This window comes from Oikopleura dioica, chromosome XSR (assembly GCF_907165135.1).
Source record: "Oikopleura dioica chromosome XSR, OKI2018_I68_1.0, whole genome shotgun sequence".
NCBI lineage: Eukaryota > Metazoa > Chordata > Appendicularia > Copelata > Oikopleuridae > Oikopleura > Oikopleura dioica.
In genome coordinates this window covers 3,363,516-3,383,545 of record NC_137294.1, presented here as the reverse complement: position 1 = coordinate 3,383,545, position 20,030 = coordinate 3,363,516, and the positions used below count along the sequence as shown (strand labels likewise).

The following is a 20,030-nucleotide window of genomic DNA, read 5'->3' as shown; positions in this document are numbered from 1 at the left end:
TGCATTTTGAATATATAGCAAAGAAAAGCAACTATTTCCTGGTAAGTAGAAGCCCCAATAAGAAAGGTTCCAAGTTTGAAAATTCGCACCACCAGGTGAGCCAGAAAATCGAAGCAAAATCGAGTACTCATTAGTCCACTATAATTGTTTTGGTATTTGAAAAAATGCTCGGGAGACTCACAGTTGTGAAGATGTTCATCACGAAGCCAAACTTTCCGTTTCGCTTGAATCTGTCAATCACACTGACTTGAACAGCGCCGGCTTCAGGCTGGACGCATCCCGGAGGAAACACTCCGTTCCAGGGAGCCTTCGTTGTTCCTCGAGTTGTTGTACTCACAGCGGTTGTTGTCGTCACTGGAACATTTTCATCTTCAACGTGGTCATTTATTAAGAACTTATTATTCAGAATAAATCTTGTTCAATTTTAGTGACCGAAACTTTGACGCAAACAACAGTCTCTCTGAAACCATCATTGGTACATCCCACTTCTCTTGCGCCGAAGACCTTTTCACCATTGACGAAAAGATCATATCCAGTATTGCACTCAACGAGGACAACCCCATCATTGTTCTTAAAATTTTTTCAAACTAAAATCGCTTAAAAGTGTTTTACATTTGGTATCTTCGATACGACCCCATTGTTCAGTAGATTCTTGCATTTCTTCCAAGCCCCTTTCGTTTGTTTGTCATTGTTCTTTTTCTTTTTTCGCTCTTTTTCTTTTCCATCTGCACATGAAAGTAGCTTGTTTTGACTTGGCAAAAGAGGCTCATAAGAACTTATCGATCTCTATAGGAAGATACTTCTCAAGAAAATTATCTAATTAATTCAATCTCGGATTAATATTGGTGTAGAATAGGAAAGTTTATCATATCTTATGGGGTTCAGATATTTGCCAAGCCTGACCAATAAAGACACGATAAAGAAGCTTCGCATTTTTCTTCCGCTTACTCTCTTTAGAATTATGCTCTTTCTTCGTCGCGGGTTTTGATACTTGTGTACTATCATCCTTTCCCTTCATCCTAGGTGCCACTAGATGGCGATGTGCGAAATGGAACTGATGAGGAAGTACCTGTCGACATCTTCTCGGGACATCTGACAGCCCCTGGGAAGCCAGAAAGTGCCCTGTCAAACAAAGCGCCAAAGGTAAAATGAGGCTAGGACAATGAACTTTTTCGAAACTCGTCAGATACCTGGACAGTTTTGATTAGGGTCGCTCTGCTCTCAAGAAAACTGGAATTCCAAAGTCGCAAATTTTACCTCAATCACGGTCTAGCAGGGATAACTGTATGATGCGGCGCGATTATGCACGATGTCGAATTTTACGAAATGTAAAAAATATCGAACACGGATTAATATTGACCAGTGGCAAGCTGAAACTGGAAGAAGAAGAAAACCGCGACGAGGATGTTGCACGGCGAATGGACTGCCAAATTGAACGAATTTGCATTTTCAGTAATCTGTGCCAAGCTCTGCGAACGCGAACGATTGAACCAGCTTTTTTTAAAATATAGCTAGCGAGGTGTCAATTAAGCCAATTTAAAATTTCGAGAAAATTGCAGTCCACTTGAAACAAGCCACTTGTCGATCTCGACCGGAATCGCTATTTGGATTTCTATCTCTCTAAACTCGAGAAAGATTAATTCTCACCTTCAACGAAAATAGCAATTTTCAAATTCAACTTTAAAATGTGGAGCTGCCAACATGATTCTAGTGCGTTTCATGATTGCAGAGACTGAATGTGTATCTGTGAGGCTATTTTAGATTTAGCCCTTTGTTCTGGGGAGGTATGGGTTTGCCACATCCGGCGTCGAAATTCAGAGATTCAAGAGAGTCGTCGCCGATTTCTCAAAAATTCATTCTTTATGCCTTTGGAAACGCACACTTGGCTAAGTACCCCCACACAAACACCATTGTGCACCAGCAGCAACGAACACGGAACAAATTCGAATATTCATATTGCAAGTCAATAACATTAAGTCCTCTTGAGAGGCTTGCTTTTTCAAGGCTGTCGCTGTAGACACGATAATAAATAGAAAGTTGCTTCTATTTGATTTTATTGCACTCGAGTTTGATAATCAAAAAGATTCGTGTAATAATATTTGGGAAGGCAAAAGTGCCCCGCCGAGCGGATAAGCCAAGTGCCACTGGGTGTCTCTCTCTGCCTGGGCAGCGGCCAATCAAAATCCATTTTCAAGTGGCGCCGACTTTGAACATCCCTTTCCAGTAGGAAAAAACATCCTTTGTCCCGAAACGGATACTGATATGTTCGATCTCAACATCGTGTTATTAGCCTCAATTATAGAGTAAAAATCGATATTGGGGCTTTGTCGCTCGCTTCATCCGCATTAGCATGATAAAACACTTCACTGAAATAACGATAAGCTCCCTCCAAACCACCCACTGCTAAGATTAAAGCACATCGGACTCTCGCTTCGTCGACCCTTTAAAAAGTAGTACACATCGAGAAGAGATACCAAGTGCATTTCCCTTCAACTGACTTGAAGAACCGGTAAATGTACTGGAAGGAGCTGAGAATTAGAGCCACTAAGTGTGTGTGGTTTTAATTGATGGGTTGGCGTCAGAGCAGCCGCCTTTCAAAACGAAAAGAAAATATTTGAGATTGGCGAAGCAGCCAAGCTGCGAAATTTCGCGCCGCCACCACTTCACCATGAAAACATCGACGGCGGTGCTAGCGAGGACACTTGCGCGAAGAAATAAATTTTCCCCTCTTCGCAAAGTTTCCTCGCTTTCCCAATCTACCTAGCAGCGGAAACGATGGGAAGAGTTTTAGTGCCCGTCTAGAGTTGAAATTTAAAAACTCTGGGAACGCCATTTCAAAGTATAATATCATAGAAATATTCTTATATCGCCTATGATTCCCTAAATGACATTTATTTTTAATTACGAGTCAAAAGGCGATCTTCTACTGCTTCACTTCCGTTTTTTCTGATCGTAATTCTTTATGTGTCGCTATTGGTTGGGATGTTGGTTCCGTGTTGTCTGATTTGGTTGATCATCGGCAGTTGCAGATGTTTCGGTTCTGTAAAAATTCAGGAACGAAGAAGAGCACCACAAAGTGCATAGCGGAAGAAACAGTCAATGAGGAGACTGAAAGAGACAGAAGATATCGTCCCGTGGAACTTTTCGTTTGATAATTTTATTTGCCAAGGGGAAATATGAAATGTAATAGAGAAGGATTCAATGATTCTTTGCGAGTAAAAACAAATTGATCTGCTTGGCACAGGTAATTTTCGATAAGCAGGTTCAGGCTATTATCAATTTTATGTTCCTTTTTGAGAGGCAGCGTGGCACTCGAGACACTTGGACAAACCAAAATAGTTCCCGAATTATTCCAAAACGTCGAAAACCGAAAACAGAGACTCAAGTACTTTCCAGTGCTAATTTTGCATCTGTTCGGTACTCCGGCTAGGTCTATTTTAACCCAAAACATCATCCAGTAGAGTTGAAGTAGAGACAAAAGAAGAATAAGCAAAGAGCATCGACCAGAAAAAAAAATATTAAAAATAAAACAATTCTGTTTTTCAATAATAAAATTCTCATAAAAACAGAAATAATCCCCTTTTGAAACCCTCGAAAAATAAAGATTTAAAAAAGCGGCGAAATTCCACCTTTTCCAGATTTTTAAAAAGGGTCTCAAGTGGACTTATATTTCACCGGCTTAAAAGGAGAATGGATAAACCAGCAACAAAATTTGAAAGTTTGTGATTAGACTCTCGCTGCGTCTGTGGGAAGGAGAAGAAGGAGCATCCACTTGATGATAACATCCACCGCCACTTGAATATTTCGATTAAAATTTTGTTTCTTTACGCAAGATTGATGCTTGCACGATTCTCCTCTAGGTGAATTCTAGCAAGAAGCGTAGAAATTCTAAAGAAAAAATATACATTTATTTGAGCTAATCATCGCCAGACAAAAAACAATTTACAAATCTTGGCACAAGTCGAACGAGACGCGTAAGAAGTTGAAACGAGACTGGAATTTTCGTTGCAATTTTTTCGATTTTCTTCAAAATTCCTGAGGGTAACAAAAGGAATAATAAATGAGGCACTCTTGAGTTGAGCCCCTCCCCAGAACAGATTCTCGATCTGTTCTTCGCCCGCTGTTGAGCGACATTGGCGATCGAGATTTCCTGAAAATGATTTCAGCGTAAATTTCTCTTGAAGAGGCTGAGTGTTCGCTGTCACGTGTGTTCCCATCGAACTTCGCTCTTCCATCACCCACTCAAGCACCCACTCAGGCTCGATTTCTGTTATAACAATCTCTTCTTTCTGCCGTTCACCAATCATCCCCTGTCGCCATCACAATATCTTTGGCTTCTTCATTTTTTTCTTTCTATACTAAATAGTACCACTGGCACGGGAAACCTAAGAGAGAAAAAAAACAGATTTCTAAATTCATCGTAGTAAACCTTTTACAGTCAGTTCAGTTCCCAAAAAGTCGAGAGAAACATAGACTATGTTACATAGTCATGAAGCATAATTTGTTAAATGCTGGTTAATGAAATGTGCTTATATTATGGTTATTGTTTGCTTGCTAAATAGCCAAAGGAGGAGCAGAAATTGAAGTTGATTGATAAGAATCGAGCGTAGATCTGGAGGAGAAAGTTGCGTTTTTGCGATTTCTGTTTTGGCGTTTCAGGGCACTTAACTCGGCTCCGTGCTTCGAGTGCTCTTTGGAGGGCCTCTCGACGGGCTGGCCACTACTTCGTCTAGCTCCAAATCAACTAACTAATCAACTAGTAATTTCGAGCCTCCTGCACTAGAAATTTTCTCTGTTTCCAAAATTTCTAATTTTGTTCGATTGGGCACTCGTTCTTTGCCGGCTTCCTTTGTGCTTTCTAATTCCGAATTTCATGAGCAAAGCCATTTGTGTCTTCCAATACTTGGGACAAAAAGAAATAGCCGTAGAACTCATTAAACCAGTTGCTGAACAAGTGAATTGTTCGTATCATATGAGAACACCTTTGTTAACTAGTAATGTTTTCATTTTTCTATTTGTTGGATTGCGATCTAATAATATGATTGTCTGAAGAATTCAGGGAGTTTTCTTTCGTGATTCGGTAAAAGTTGTGTGGAAGTAGGGCAGGCACTACCATTTCTTATCAATAATTCCCAAAATTAGCGATTTTCTTGAATCTCGGAGCTTTGGAAGCACTCTGTAATCAAAATCTTCGCTGCTGCAATATTAATTGCAATTTGTTAATTATCAATTGATGGAGGTTTTCTTTGCTGCACCTTTCCTACTACTGTTATTAAATACTTGGTTGGTATTGAAGTTTTCCTAGCGTGAATTTTGAATAAGAAGATCAATGTGCCAACGTTTATCCCGAAGTGCCGAAAAATTGCTGATATTAAATAAAAAGAATGATATTTATTTTGGTTCTTAAATAATGAAGATAAGGGTGCGAAGATATCGGCACTTTGTTCAATTGAGCAGCTTCTCTACTTTGAACTCACTTGAATTACGCCCTTTTTGGAGTGGCACACATCGCCTAATGCGCATCACAAATAACTCGTCTTACCGGTTAGAGCTCGTTTATCTGGTTAAAAGTTGCAGAAGACAGACTGCTCAGAACGGTCTACTCTTCATTTTAGAAGATTCACATCCCAGCTACTTGCAAAGATGTCTTTGTAACGCTGTGGCGTTTTATATTGTTCGAACTGAAATTTTCAAACCCCAAATAGATTTCTTAATCTATGGATCAGCTCTTGTATACGAGAACCATTTGCTTTCAGAAATATTTATAATCATAATTAAGAATGACAAACGGCCCCATTCTTTCTTGTTTATTCAATATTGAAATCAACGAAGAGAACGGCTCGAGTAAACGAAGGAGGGGTCAAAAAGATGGATTTCTATTGGATTTACTTGTTTTCTTCTTATATCAAGGACAGTAGGTGAGTGTATCTGAGTGTTGGCGGCGGCGGTGTTGTGTATAGGATCGCGGTAGCGCGGTGTAGCGCCGGTCGGTTGGAGCGCCAGAGCTAGGCTTTAGGCAAATTGAGCTACCCCCGTCGCCCCTCTCGGCCGCAGGGATAGAAGGAACGCTCGGTTACATACGAAGGACGAGAGCATCACTCATTTTCAACAGCAGTACAACATCAGTGGAAGAGATAAGCAGCCACTCCCCTAAGGGCAACAAGCACAGATACTCAAAGAAACCTAGAGATCCGAGGATAAGAATCACTCAAGCTGCGAAGAAAAATATAGAGAGTAACGAAGACGAAACTGAAGGAAGAGGAAAGCCTGATCGTCAAAATTGCAACGATAAGCGCCACCAAAGAAGAGAGTATAGCCTCAGATCTCCCGCCGAGTATGTTCTCGGCTGGAGCTGCTGGGGCTGCTGCTGCTGCAGCAGCGGCGGCTGCCGCGGGAACGTTAGGCAAGGTTCAACTTACTTTCTTTCTTTTGTTTCTTTTATCACTCTTACTAGCATGTTGCTAGAGCCGAGAGTTGAGTTGAGGGCCGTTGAGTTGCTCACTTCGGGGCGTAGTCTAACCACTTGAGAATTCATCCAACCGGGTGGCGGTCGGCTCCGGTTTGAAATCTCCAAATCCAGCTAGAGAGGCGAAACCCTCCAAAATAACGCATCCCGGTGGTAGACGCTGAGGGCGATGAATGCGCTCGTAGTTTTACACGTTGAACCTTCTCTCAAAGGCATTTCCGGACACCCGTTTACAGTCAAGGACCTAATTTCGGGACAGGGAGATCGCGATAGCTCTCTCTACTCGATGGGCTTTTACAATAATTACGCTCCCAGCTCGTATCCAAACGGCGCTTATGAAAACTTTCCGACATCTCTGAGCTTCGAAAGTCCGACGCCGAGCTCTACGTTTGGCGGTGGCGAAAACGGCACCAACACGGAAAACGGTACAGCTCCCAGCACAAGTCCGAAAATACAAGAGATGACTCTGCTAAACGAAACGACCAAGACAGAGGCCGAAGGTGTTGAGTCCGAAAGTACGAAGCAAGAGAGGCTTTCTGAAAACGGAGGTAAGCGCTAAACCGTGTTAGAACATAACAAAGAGATCGTCGGCAAGGGTGGGGATGAGCAGTGCGCTTACTGTCACTCGACTCAAGTGCCCTGCCACTGTTCTATTTGACTTTGGAGACATTATTTTGACGGAGCAGACAGTGCTAGAAGACCGAGAACACGTCTTTTTAGAGATCAGAAAAATGTCTTCACTAGTTTACATGAATGTTCTATTTTTCGCTCATTCTGGGCATCTTATGTACTGGGCTCGTTTTTTAAGCTTCCGATTTTCGGGTAATTTGTTTTGGAATTGACGTTTTGAAGCTCTAATCCGCACGAGGGCGCATTCTCAAGTGCTTTTTGGCAGGGGCGAAATTTAAGGTTTTACCCGGGGCTCAACTTTTTCTTTCCTCTTTTGGGAATAAGAAAAGTGATAATTTCAAATTTTCATTAAAACAAGATCACGCTGAGCATGTCAAATCAACGTAAGACGAGGTGCGAATCCTCCTTTCCAAGAAGTTTTAGATTAATTCTTTATTTTTGATAGCTTGCAATATTGATGACGAACAGTATCCCTTCTGTCGCGCCGGTAGATTTCACCATGTTTTCTCCGTTATTCAAGCTCAATATTAATACTTTAATACTTTCTCGGTGCCTCACAGACTTACTTTTTGATATCTTTTCTAAAAACTCTCCCTCGCGAGAGAATTTTTCGAGTCACAAACTCGAAAGAAAAATTGCCATGAAAGCAAAAGAGGAAGAACAGTTCGTAGAAAAAGTAGTGTAAAATAATAACTGCTAAGAGCATTAATGATTCACTGGAAATTATTAATTCTTCATTCAGAGTAGAGAGGCTGAGTATTAAAAATTTGCCTCTCAAGTGTGCCTAAGCGCCGACCACTTGAAACGACACTAGTGCCAAAGCCATCTCTGTTTTGACTATTTTATTTACAACTCAGTTTACATATTTCATTATTCTGCAGCCAAAAGCAGCCACCAATAATTCAAGCATCCTATACATATATCAACTTGTCTACTAGACAACACAGCGAGTTTAGAAAACACGCGACACTTTTTTGAAATGTTTGCTCGATTGAGGGCGCAACGGGTTAATTCACACTCATTGCTCATTCGCGAATTTTACTTTTTATAGAACATTGAACTTCTAAAAGTATTTTCGTTGCTCTGCAACAAATGCACTACGCCACATAGATTATGTTGATTTTCATAGTGAAGCCTCTTTTCATTTTATGAATAGTAGTTAAATATTACTGGTTGGGTTTTTGAATTCAAAAAAGAAAGATAATTTTCTAAAGAAAGGTCAATAAAAACGGGACTGTTACTAACGTAATATGCGTTTCATAGAGAACTAGAAGTTGGGTGCTAGAATTTTCTTGATTTGTTGGTTATTGAGTGAGTGGTGAATGAGTGGGAGTGTCGGTTGGTCTGTGCGTGCGCGCGCGGTGATGTGTTCCAGTGGCACTTGACCTGGCAATCGGCAAAGTGAACGACGGCTACTTAGAGCCGCTTTCTTATATCACCGCTGGGCTCGACGGTTCAATTAAAATGCCATAACCGGCGTAGCTGCGGAGATGGCTACGTGAACGTCAAGGGGTTAACGAAGTCCCCGGAAATCACACGCTACCTTCGGAGAAGAAAGAAACGCATTTAGAAGCGAGATCGTGAAGAGATTACGCGATGACGTTATCGTAACAGGGCGGGTCGAGGGTTAAGGACCTGACACGGCGTCTAAGTGGCCCAAAGCGTTGGTTGAGCTGCCGTCTACTTTGCTTTATTCATGCCCAGGTGGATACAAGGTGAAGTGAGGATACCCGAACTAAGTGCCCCGAGAGTGATGCCGCCCCTCTTCTGAATTCATAAAGGAACTAACATAACCGTAATCCTAACATTCCAAAGTCTCACTGAAGAATGTAACGATTATCATCATGAAATTAAGAGTAATGGAAGAATCATATGAAACCGTCACGTTATAAGAATTAACATTAACAAAACTTCGCACCTCTTTTTGGCATATCACGTTTTCAAGAACGAAATAGTTAGCAGATTTTTTGTTTCAGGAAGCGGCAAGAGTGCATCTTAGTGAATACTGCATGAAAATAAACCGGCATATACCGGTGTATCTAAGTGCTGGCTACAAAGCCATCATCTAAAATTATTCGTTGGTATACACTTGGCTGGTCAGGAGCACTTGTGAATATTCAGCATATGAAGTGAATCTAAAGTGGTAGAGTGGCTGCTGATTGGTGGTGCGTCCGAGGAGAGAGCGCCAAAACTGGCGGAGCGATTAAAATGTACCCACTTGAGAATCCACATATTTTTACACGAAGGCGCATTTGTGGTGCGACTCTGCCGTAGGGGGCGTTGTTATCGCTGTTTTCAACTATTTTCCGGCCGTGGTGGTGGAGCTAGCCGAGGCGCCACGGCACCACCAAACGGGCGATTTTTTAATTTTCGAGTTTTTAACTTTTCATCTAGCCCACTTTGTAATTAAGTTTCTCTTAGGGCCGCTTATTCGCCTTTATATTCCCGCTGAAAGTTAAATTCTAATAATCTTCGACCTTATGTTGAGGTCTGTGGATGAGCAAAAGATGATCCTTTTATCAAAGCTTTCCTTCTTGACCACTCGAGATTCTTTCGCATTTCTTTAATCAGAATAGTTTGAAAATTTTAAAATTCAACGTTCGCTTAGATTTCTATCTCACGAATCGAGACTGGTGAGGCTAGAAAGTTTCTATATCTGATACTTTAAACCGGGTGGTGGAATAAGTCAAGTGGAGCACTTGTGGGTTTATGGAGGGGTTTAATCCGCGCTGGGAAAATCGCGGTCGATCGGTGTATTTACGGTAGAGCGCCACAAAGAAGCTAGGTGCCTATATTAATAAGCCGTTATCAGTTAATTGTTGCGGTCAAATAAGCACTCGAAGACTGATACGATCGATTATTTCGTATCTCTCTGTGGTCGCTTGGCACTTCTAGAGCGGCGATGCTGGAGCTCACCGGTCGGAGGATATTGCGCCCCTAGCGCTCGCTTAGCCAGTTTGTTTTGATCTGCTTGAAACTCAAGTGCCGAGTAAAAGTGGTTATTTTGGTGCTGTTGGTGCTATCCGCCGTCTTTCGCTATCCACAAGCTCTTCTCCTATCAAATACAGATCCCATCAATTATCAAAGCCATATACATTCGCTGTTCCCTCCTCTTGCATACAAATGGGCACTCTTCTCTTATCTCCTTGCCATTTTCTGAGATTCACCAAGTTTCATAACGAGTAGCTCATTTTATTAAAAGAAGTGTTTGATCGCTACTTATTGAAGTCAAACATTTTGAAATAACGTTTCGAATGTGGATTACGCTGTAGCCTTTGACGACCTAATTCAAGGAGCTAAGCAACTTGCGCTCTTGTTCTCTTGTTGGCATTGTTTGCATCTGAATTTCGATCCTCCGAAAGCGGGCCACCTCAGCGAGCGTATTTTGGACGGACTTATGGAAGTGGAAATGCAAAAGTTAAGAGTTCCACTGTGTCAGTCTGGAGCGGATGTACCTATCTTATAACGCTCTCATAAATGTGTTTAGCTTATTACACGACTTAGACACGAGATGTGCTTTAAGAATAAGGTACTTAGTTTGAGAGAGAAAGGACTCAAATGAAGCGTTATCGGAATAAGAGCTCTCAAGGAGGCTTCTTGCAAGTGCAACTCACTTTGCACTTCGAAGAGTATGATTCACTTTTTTTTGAAAAAAAAGCTAGAACAATGCAGTTTCAAGAGAAGAGATAAATCGTCTGGCAGAGGAAAGAAGTTGGACTACCGATAGTAAAGGTGCTCATTCCGCCACTCGCCGGATACTAATTAACACATTTTGACGTTATCGAAACAAGAGCCGAAAATTTTTAGGGCGTCTTCTTACAATAGAACTTTTTTAGAATACAGTTTTAGAGTTGTATTGATAACATAACGCTATGGGTAGGGTATAGGTAGCAACCGGTGCATCGATCGGGTATCGAGTGGCTAGCTGAGTGGGTACTTCCGGGCACTCACCTGCCGAACGACAAAGTTGATCAACGTTGCGCCGAGCTAAGTGTTAATTATTTGTACCAGCAGCATCTTAAAAACAAAGCATAAACACTTACTCTCGCTGCTTGTTCATATCATCATCCTATTATCGTAACAATATAAATGTGCGAGGGAGATTTAACGTGCATGCTTTCTCAGTTGCAAAGTGTTTAAAAATAAACGCGGAAATGCACAGTTCTCAGTCGTAATCGAGACGAATTTTTGACTCTCAAGATATTGAATGACACGATTTGAAAAACTTTGCTAAACGGAAGCTTTATAAAATTGTGCTAATTTCCCTTGAGAACCTCCGCCAGGTATATTTCCTTCTCGATGTTTAGCTCTTATAATACAGGAAAAATACGGGTTAATGATAGTTGTTAGAAAAGATGCTCTCATGTCGAAACGTAAACGAAACTCCAAAGATGGTAAAATCTCAAGTGCCCTTCCCTGTGATAGTGAGCCCAGCATCGATCATGAAACCTCACGCTAGGTTCGAGTGCGCACCCGAGCCGCACCGACCGGGTCGTAGCATTTATCATTCTAGTGTTTCGACTGTGGCGCCGTTCTACCGAAGAATGGGCTCAGTCGAGCACACAGACTTGATCCATTGATCAGTGCCGAGTCGGGTACTTGAGTTTTCAGAATCAGTTTCAAAAAATTAAGTCTCAGGAAAAAAACGCTAATCCGCCTAATGTCCGCCGTCCAGAACACCAGCCGGCCTCACCGCTTTTTTTCGCTCGCGCTGAGGAACAATTTCCTTCGTCTTCTATTTTGGCTTTCCTTTATCAGTTATTGAACTAATATCAATTCATAGGTTTATATTCAAATTCTGGCTTATATCTCTGCGATCCCTCTTTTTTCATTACAATTTTGACCATCAGACTTTCGTACGATCATCTATCTGTGAATTTTGATCTGCACTTTCGCTGCTGATATCAGTATCTGCGATCACTTGTATTTTGCGGTGCGTGAAATTTTTATTAATTGTTTGTGTGTTAGTGGCACGAGCGTGAGAGCGCGTTTACGATTATAATTTTGGAGCGCTGCTGTCTCCAGCGTAAACAGCCACTCGATTGATCAAAATCAGGATCATGCTCCGGATCAACCTGTTTGTGCATTTGGTGACGTTTATGGCCGGGCTAAAACCAACAGCAGATTGGGAAGGGCGAGGAATCAAAACGCGAGTAGCGAAATCAAAAACGACATTGCTCGTTTGATGGGAAAGCGCCTAAACAGACACACTCAAGTGCCACAAGGGCCGCATCAGTAACCGCCACTTGAATCCGACTCACTCGGTAAAACCATTCCCCATTCCCTTCTTCCGATTTGCCAAGGTTGCTGGCCGCGGGGTAGCTCCTTACCCGCAGACATTTTTAGTAACTAAGATGCCGGAACATCGAATCTGAAAGATGAAAGCGCGCAGGCACTTGCACTCCGTTCCTGGCAGATAAACACTAGAATGTAAATATTAGCCTTACTCAGTGAAACGACGAAAATAAAACCTGTGAGGCGTTTTCTCCTGAAGTGTTGACTTTTTCACACGGCCTTCTGAGTAGATAGCGAGGAGAAACATGAGCTCGTTAGTCCCAAAATCGCGACTGTAATCTCTTATCAGCAGGACTGCGCTCGTGGCGAGGAGCAACAAACTGTAAACTGTCGCCTTCGTCTAAACACAGTGGAGCCGATCGTCTTGCTCGATAAAACTCGGTTGAGCCGCACGGTTTTACTTGACCAGCGTAATCCCCATAAGTCCCCTTATCGCACACTTTCGCCTCCCAGAGCTAAAACTTGCGCTCGACCTGCTCGCCCAAATTATCTGAATTCGTCAGCGGATTACAGCTAGATGATTAGATAAGAGCTTTTGGAAGGGAACAATAATTTCTTGACCTGAAGCTTCTGTATCCCCTGTCAGCCTGCGCTAAGTCTATTTTGACCGTGTTGGGCACATACGCTGCTCGCAGCGGGTGCTTAGCGTTTACTGATAAGGATTCGAAATTGTAATGCGGCAGGGGTGTTGAAAAGGGCTATCAGTGGAGCTTTTGTTCGACGGGCCTATTTTTCGTGCCCCCGAATGTGAATTTGATTGAATAGAAACTGTGCCCAAATGCGATTATTGTGAGTCGCGCATGGGAAACGACAGTCTGGGCACACACGCATTCTGGAAGACACGGGAAAGAGCTTCTGAATGTAGAAAGGCAAATTGAACCCAATCACGGAGATAAGCTGAAACAAGGACTCCTGCGAGCCTTATCTAGGACTGTGTGTGGATTCAGAATAGAGTACTTATCCGGCTCAATGACTTGCCTATAATTAATAGTAGAATTTGGGCTCACGTAAGAGTACGCAGCGGAAATCCGACGTGTTGAGCTCTTCTCAAGGGTATTGAGCACGAATGTTAAGGACCCTAGATAAAAGTCTGAGCTCGGGTAAAGTGAGCTCTCTCGATTGAATGAAGGACCCTCACTGAGGAACTAATTATCACCTGCTGCGTAATTTGTGAAGCACGTTCCATAAACCTCAAGAAGTGAATTTTTCATAATTTTGAATCACTACCACTTATTTACGCTCCCATCTTACTTCTCTTGCGTAAGTAGAACAAATCTCAAGGATAGGAGAAAATCGAGAAAGGCCTATTATTCTGCAAACAACATCTATCAAGCGAATACAACAATTTATCAAATGAGAAAGTAATGATAAGCTTTTAATTTTCATGAGTGGGAGTTCGGAGTTTGTTTACAAATTGTGGTGTTATCTGTCTAGAGAATGAACACGAGAATCATTGTTTAGCTTCATTATCGTCCTCCGGGATCGTCGGGCGTCAGATCGTCTGAGACTCACTCTCCCGTATCGTTAACGGAGTTGCATTAGGGCAATGCATTTAAGTGCTTGTCGGGTGATGGCGCGCCGCGGTACGCTCCGCGGATCGCGCATACTGTAAGGCCGCGCGAGGCGCTGTTCGGTGCATCTCGCCTAAGAGCCAGACTGACAATCTAGGGCCTCATTAGATCCACTTGGGATTCCCTCTCAACACACTTGACGTGAGCTGACCTTACCTACCTAGAGATGAGCCTATTAGACCACCAGTACACAGTAAACCCGAGCGCATATTTCGCACACTTGACCGAAAATTACAACTATGAGCCGAAAAAGGAGCCCTCCCCGTCGACCACTTCAGGTACAATAGCCCTAGAATCTGACCCAGCGTTGATTAGAGCGCATTTTCACGCCGCTGCCAAATTCATAAATTCCAGGGAGAAAGAGAAATAGATGTACAGTTTCAAGTATTTTTACATGTTTAGAAATTAAGCACTGGTGTTGATTAGGGTTTACTGAGTGGCGCGATTTGTTTCAATCGCCTCGCGCAATTGCGGATACTAACATGCACGGGTAAAGTGCTCGCGTTCGGAAATTTGTTTTCCCCATTTTAACATGCCCTTTCCGACTTTCTTTCAAACATGCATTCCTTCGCTAATCTTGCTTTTCAGACGACAAAGACACCGAAGGCAACCAGTCCGGTCGCGACTCTGGGGATGACTCCGAATCGCAAACGCCGCGAAACCGTCGCAAGCCGCGCGTACTCTTCAGTCAGGTACTAATTAACTCTCAAAAGAAGCCGGTCGCTTATTAAGCACTTCTAGGCGCAAGTGTTCGAGCTGGAGCGACGATTCAAACAACAACGATACCTCTCCGCACCCGAGCGTGATCAGCTCGCGCAAATGCTCAACCTGACTTCGCAGCAAGTGAAGATCTGGTTCCAGAACAAGCGATACAAGATGAAGCGCCTTCAGCAAGACAAGCATTTGGAACTCACAACGCAAGGAATGTGCCCCGGCAGCTACCCACTTGGACTCTTCGGAACTTCTCGACCACCTGGCTTCCCCACATCTACTGGTGGCTACCCGACGCCTTATGGAACGGTGAATCCTTACCAATATCCTTATGGAGCTGCCGCCGCTTCTGCAGCAGCATACGGCGGTGCTTCTCCGTCCAGAGGTGGACTGTCGAGTTATCCCGGCTACCCGCAGTACGGCGCCTCTGCGTACGCATCCCCCCTCGCCTCGCTCCCCACCGCGGCGACGACGCCCACTTCGCAGGAATCGACAGTGAGCTCGGCGTTACAGCCAGGTTTGTTGTGAACATCACCTCAACACAAACAAAACCACCACCACTATTCATCCAAATGTTCCCCATTATAAGTGAGTAGAATTTTCATCATTCACAAGTCGCAAATCAGTGGCATCTCATGATTCTTATCCATTTTGCTTCTCGCGTGCAAAAATTATGATCATCTTTAGGCAGCAGTGAGAGTACCACGACTACCAGTCCCGACTTTGCAGCAAGTGAGTCTGTCTGCTTCGAACCAAGTTCTGCCTCAACCAACCAAGTTTACAAATACGGTGCACTATGTTCCTAAAACACAAAAAAACGTCCAAGCCCTCCAGTAACCAGCTCACTTATCAGTAACTACTCTCTCAAAAATGGGCCTTTTGCGATTTTAGCTTTTTGAGTTGAAGTCGCAGCTCGGCGTGGCACCGCCAAAACTTGTCGACCCTAACTTAACTAAGTACAAAACCGTGTGCCGCGCCGTTCTTGCCCGATGTACCATTTGATCTGTCACCAATTGACTGAAACTTTTATATATTTGTAACTAAATGCCGAACACTGGAGAGGCGCTTAACTAAGCAATTGTGTGAGCTCGAACATTTTTAACTCTGTGCCCGAACTTAACTCGTTTCGAAAAATCGAAACTCTGCTCTCTGCCCGGAACCACGGTTGTGCCCAAATCACGTGGCCAGCTTCACAAAACAATACCGTTATCCATTTTAATCGTTATTATTTTTCCTGCTTTCAACTTTTCAATCTATGCAATTTCAATTTTATGTAAATTTCTGATCTCGACGCCAAATCACGCTCGTTTCAATCTTCTGCCACCATACAAAAAATGATATTTTCACAACAAAACAAAATGACAGTATAACTAAACACATACATACAGTTATTGTTACTTCACTCAATCACCACAAACACTCAATTATCATATGTGAAAATAAAATCAAAAAAAATAATCAGCTTCATTTATATTTTTGAAGGGCGATGAGCAACTCTTTAAAATTTGGAACTAGAATAGAGCGCTACGGCACCCCGCAACGGAAGTATTCTCAAGTACGCGCTGTCCATTCCCAAATAAGGTTGTCGGATAAGATAGAGCCGGAATATCCGACACTCGAGCCTCAGCCTGATTAGCACCTCGCCAAAGAAGCTTACTAACAATAGTACACACTAACTATTTCTATCTCGCCAAATTGACATTTTCCACTAGTAAATAAATTCTTTGCTTGGCTAAGGGAGGAGCTCTGGCGGGAGATAATCTACTCCGAAGAAGCAATTTCGCAAGGCGCGCGTTTAAAATATTTACAAAAATTATAATCGTACGTTTATATTCTCCGAGCTTGTAATTGGAAGTTCTGTTTACTTTTACCGCTTTTCGCGAGTTCTGATTGATTGCGTTTAAATAATAAAGGCAGAAGGCTCTTAATACAGAAGGGAGGCCGTTGCCTTGTGGTACCGGACGGTAATGTGGTCAACCGCGGCCGACCGGCAACAGGATACTCCATATTCCGACCACTTGGGCTACTTGCTGAGCCACTTTGCTTTGCTCGCGATTATCGCCAATCTCCGAAACATCAACAATTTTGTATACAATCAACCTCATTGATCTCGCTATCTGTGGCTTTACTCTGCATTGATACAGAAGCTGTAGACAACTAAAGAGCTAAAAAAAGTCTTTGCCACTGGGGATAAACATTGGATATCTTTCGAGGATAATTACTCTGGATAAATCGCTGCGGGTTATGAAAAATATCGAGAAGTCACTCTTGTGGCGCCCTCTTTCGACCGAACTCGCGGTATTTATACACGCTGCGGGCAATGTTATCCGGAAACAACAAAAATGTCGACTTTTGAAAAGATAACCAAGAAAATCAAGAAACGGTACAAAATCAAGCATACAAATCGCCGTTGCAAGCCGTACAACGAGAGGATCAATATCTGCCCGAAGTTAGATGTCAGCGGAGCAATGCTGCTCAAATGCACAGAAGATGAATGGCTTCAGTGCATCCTCTGTCGTCAACAGTCCGACACGAATTATGAAACAACATCTCGTTCCACAATGGTAAAACACATCCGGAAGACGCACCAGCCAGACTGCCCGAACTGCAAGATCAGTTTCAAAAGCTGGAAAGAAGTGTCAGAGCACCAAGATTTCTGCATCTGGCGACCGAGACTAGTTGATCAACGATGGCCAAGATTTCCAATGCTGAACATTGTTTTAAAAAGAAGCGCAGACGACTGGTCCCTCGACTCAGCATCAGAAGCAAGTACGGAATTATGAATCTTCATTTACGCAAATTGAAAGTCTGAATTTTCCCTGATTAACGACCCTATTGACGAAATAAAGAAAAGAATCAAGAATAAGTGTTCATGGCCGTGTTGCTTTTTCGCCTCTTGAGATCGTCATCGATCAGATTATGGAAGTCTTAGAGTCCGTTTACAACGTAAGCGGATCCAAATCGTCCATTGAAAACCCACTAGGACGGAATAGCAAATAAACAAAAACGCATCTCACGCACGAACAACAATCGCAGCAGATAAACTAACTTCGAGAAAATACCTTATCGAGTGAGAATTGATAATAAACGAATATACGAGGGTCTAACAGAACTAAAAAAAGATGAGTACTTTTATTTAATCACATTTTAGACATATTGTCCATTTCAACAGATTTTTTCACTAAAAGATCAAGATTCTCTTCGAGCTCTTTTGCATAAGAATTTACAATCGCTAATTTTCGCCGCATAGCGTCTTTTTCAATTTCAAGCAATTTCACTTTGATTTCTTGAGATCTTCGTGTGATATCTCGATCGTACTCTTTGCAAGCCTTTTTCATTTTGTCTGTTGGGGCTTTCCTCTGTCAGCATTTAGGAATCGAGTAATTTTCTCGTAGAAATCTGGTCAGTAAAGCCTCTCCTACGGTACTTTCGAATTGGAAATCGGCCATAGAAAGTCTCTCGTTGAACTCAGCTGTGAGATCGTATTCGTCAGTTACATCGAGGGTTTCTTTAGTAACTGTTTTTGAGGAATCCGTTCGATTAAATTCGGGACGGTGCCGAGATATTGCCAATTGGTGCAATTCGTTGTACCCTTTTCTCGGCAATGGAATCCGAGAGGTCTGAATCATTAAATTCGAAAAATAGTGAAAACTTCTTCTGACCTTCACATTTTCAAAGATAACCTTCGAGCTATTTATTTCTTCTTTCATCGCCAGATTCCTCGCAAGATTTCTCATGCTTCTCCAATTTTTCTCTGTCTTTTCTTGCGCGCTCTACCGATTTTTTATAAATAAGGGGATTAATGTTAGCTACCTGAAGTAAAATACGCGCTTCGAGGATTCCAGAAAGCCTTAGCTGGACCACTACAAGAATTTCAAGTTACGAATTCATCAATGACAGCAGAGAGCATCAATAATTACCAGAGCGGCGTATTACTGCGATTGTTTTTCCAGCAAGCGACACAAAGGTTGGAAAGATTAGGAGCAAGGGGTAACGGTTTATGCTGACGAAATCGCTCTTTTCAGCATAAAACGGGGCCAAGATCTCTTTTTCGTTGCTATCAAGGAAGAAAATTTTTAGAAACGAAAAATGATTTATCAACTGTTTACTGGTATTCATTCTCGTCATCAGTGAGAAAGCTCTTCATCGCAATGAGCTTCTGTTTCATCTCGTCGATAGTAGATCGACTGACGTGAACCAGTGACATCGTCGGAAGAAGCTGATATTGAATCGTTTTCACGACAGAACAGCAAAGGCCACGGCACTTTTGAAATTTGGCGATCACATCGTCGAGCGCTATCTTCAGCTCGAGTGCTTCAGAGATGTGGGCACGCAGATTCATCCTTTCACGAAGCAGTCTTAGATCGTAGAAATTCGAGACTGTTTTCATCCGCGCTTTTGAGACTGCAACGTCGAGAATGTCCTGGTAAGCTTCAGTATTTTCGAAAAAAATCGTGAAATGAGAAAATTATCATATATCCTTTTCATATAATTAAGAATTTTATAAATTGAGAAGCTATCCTGCTCGACCATAGTTAAATAATTAACATTTCCAAATATCTTGTCGACATATTGCAACTTTGTAAGCATATCCTTTTGAGCAGCATCGACAAACTCAACAATGTCTCTATGCAACTGCCTCTCTTCGTTGCTGCTCATCGAAGAAAATAATCGAATGCGCTTGTTTTTTTTTTTGCTTCTTGGGCGCACTTTTCTTGATGCAGGTAGGATGTAGGTATTTGTATTGATCCGGACTATCGGATTTATCTTACTCGCGCCCCTTGAAGTTCTATTTGAGTTTACCGATCAAAAACTGAAGTTTTTTTCCTATTTAAACTTTTATTCAATGAAAACAGATCTTTTATTATTGCTGTGGTTTTGCTGAGGAATATTTCAATCTGTTGTATTCAGCAAGTACTTTTTCATGCCTTGTAAGAAGGCGACTTTCTGAAGCAATGGCTAGAATTTCATAGATGATCGATTCTTCAATCTGATGCTCGACATCCTTGATGCAGAAGAGTTTTTTGAAAATCATGTTAAATGTTTTCTTTTCAGTTTGATTTAAATATCGGAAAATAAGAAGAGCTTTATAGAATTCTAGACACCGAGTGGCGGCAGATGTTGATCCTGAATTTTCACAGCAGAAACCGAACTAGAAGTTTCGAAACGGAATAAATCATTTCCCATATCTTGATCGATCTCTATACATCGTGCCATGTTTCTCACTTAGTAACAATTCATATGCTTGGAAACTAAGGAAGCAAGTTGCAATGAGACTTGGATTTAGATTGGACCTTTCGAAAAAGTCTAATCTAAGTCTGATGATGGCGTATTTTTTGTATAAATTTATTATAAAA

At 42.2% G+C, this 20,030-nt stretch overlaps 1 protein-coding gene and 1 long non-coding RNA gene across 4 annotated transcripts; one reads left to right on the top strand and one right to left on the bottom strand.

Moving 5' to 3' along the window:
- Nucleotides 1-431: 431 nt before the first annotated feature.
- LOC145709933 (uncharacterized) lies at nt 432-987 on the bottom strand. Its single transcript, XR_014134967.1, has 3 exons — nt 904-987; nt 613-741; nt 432-570 (listed from the first exon to the last, which is right to left on the bottom strand). It is a non-coding gene; the product is annotated as an uncharacterized LOC145709933 (long non-coding RNA).
- A 5,003-nt stretch (nt 988-5,990) lies between these two features.
- Nucleotides 5,991-15,892, top strand: LOC145710293 (uncharacterized). Of its 3 annotated transcripts, none has more exons than XR_014135030.1 (5): nt 5,991-6,403; nt 6,679-7,014; nt 14,551-14,654; nt 14,704-15,261; nt 15,361-15,892. XR_014135030.1 is itself a non-coding variant. In XM_081788027.1 (5 exons), exons 1-5 carry the CDS (start codon nt 6,337-6,339, stop codon nt 15,477-15,479), a joined length of 1,113 nt encoding a protein of 370 aa, XP_081644153.1. In that variant the 5' UTR covers nt 5,991-6,336; the 3' UTR covers nt 15,480-15,892. The 3 variants fall into 3 exon arrangements, 2 of the variants coding, with proteins under 2 accessions (XP_081644153.1, XP_081644154.1); XM_081788027.1 differs by having other exon boundaries at nt 14,704-15,190; XM_081788028.1 differs by lacking the exons at nt 5,991-6,403; nt 6,679-7,014 and adding an exon at nt 14,040-14,240 and having other exon boundaries at nt 14,704-15,190.
- Nucleotides 15,893-20,030: the final 4,138 nt, after the last annotated feature.

Coding starts and splice junctions, on each gene's coding strand:
- LOC145710293 (XM_081788027.1), top strand. CDS start 6,337: ATGTTCTCGGCTGGAGCTGCTGGGGCTGCTGCTGCTGCAGCAGCGGCG. Junction 14,655..14,703: donor CGCGCGTACTCTTCAGTCAG/GTACTAATTAAC, acceptor AAGCACTTCTAG/GCGCAAGTGTTCGAGCTGGA. Junction 15,191..15,360: donor GAGCTCGGCGTTACAGCCAG/GTTTGTTGTGAA, acceptor GATCATCTTTAG/GCAGCAGTGAGAGTACCACG.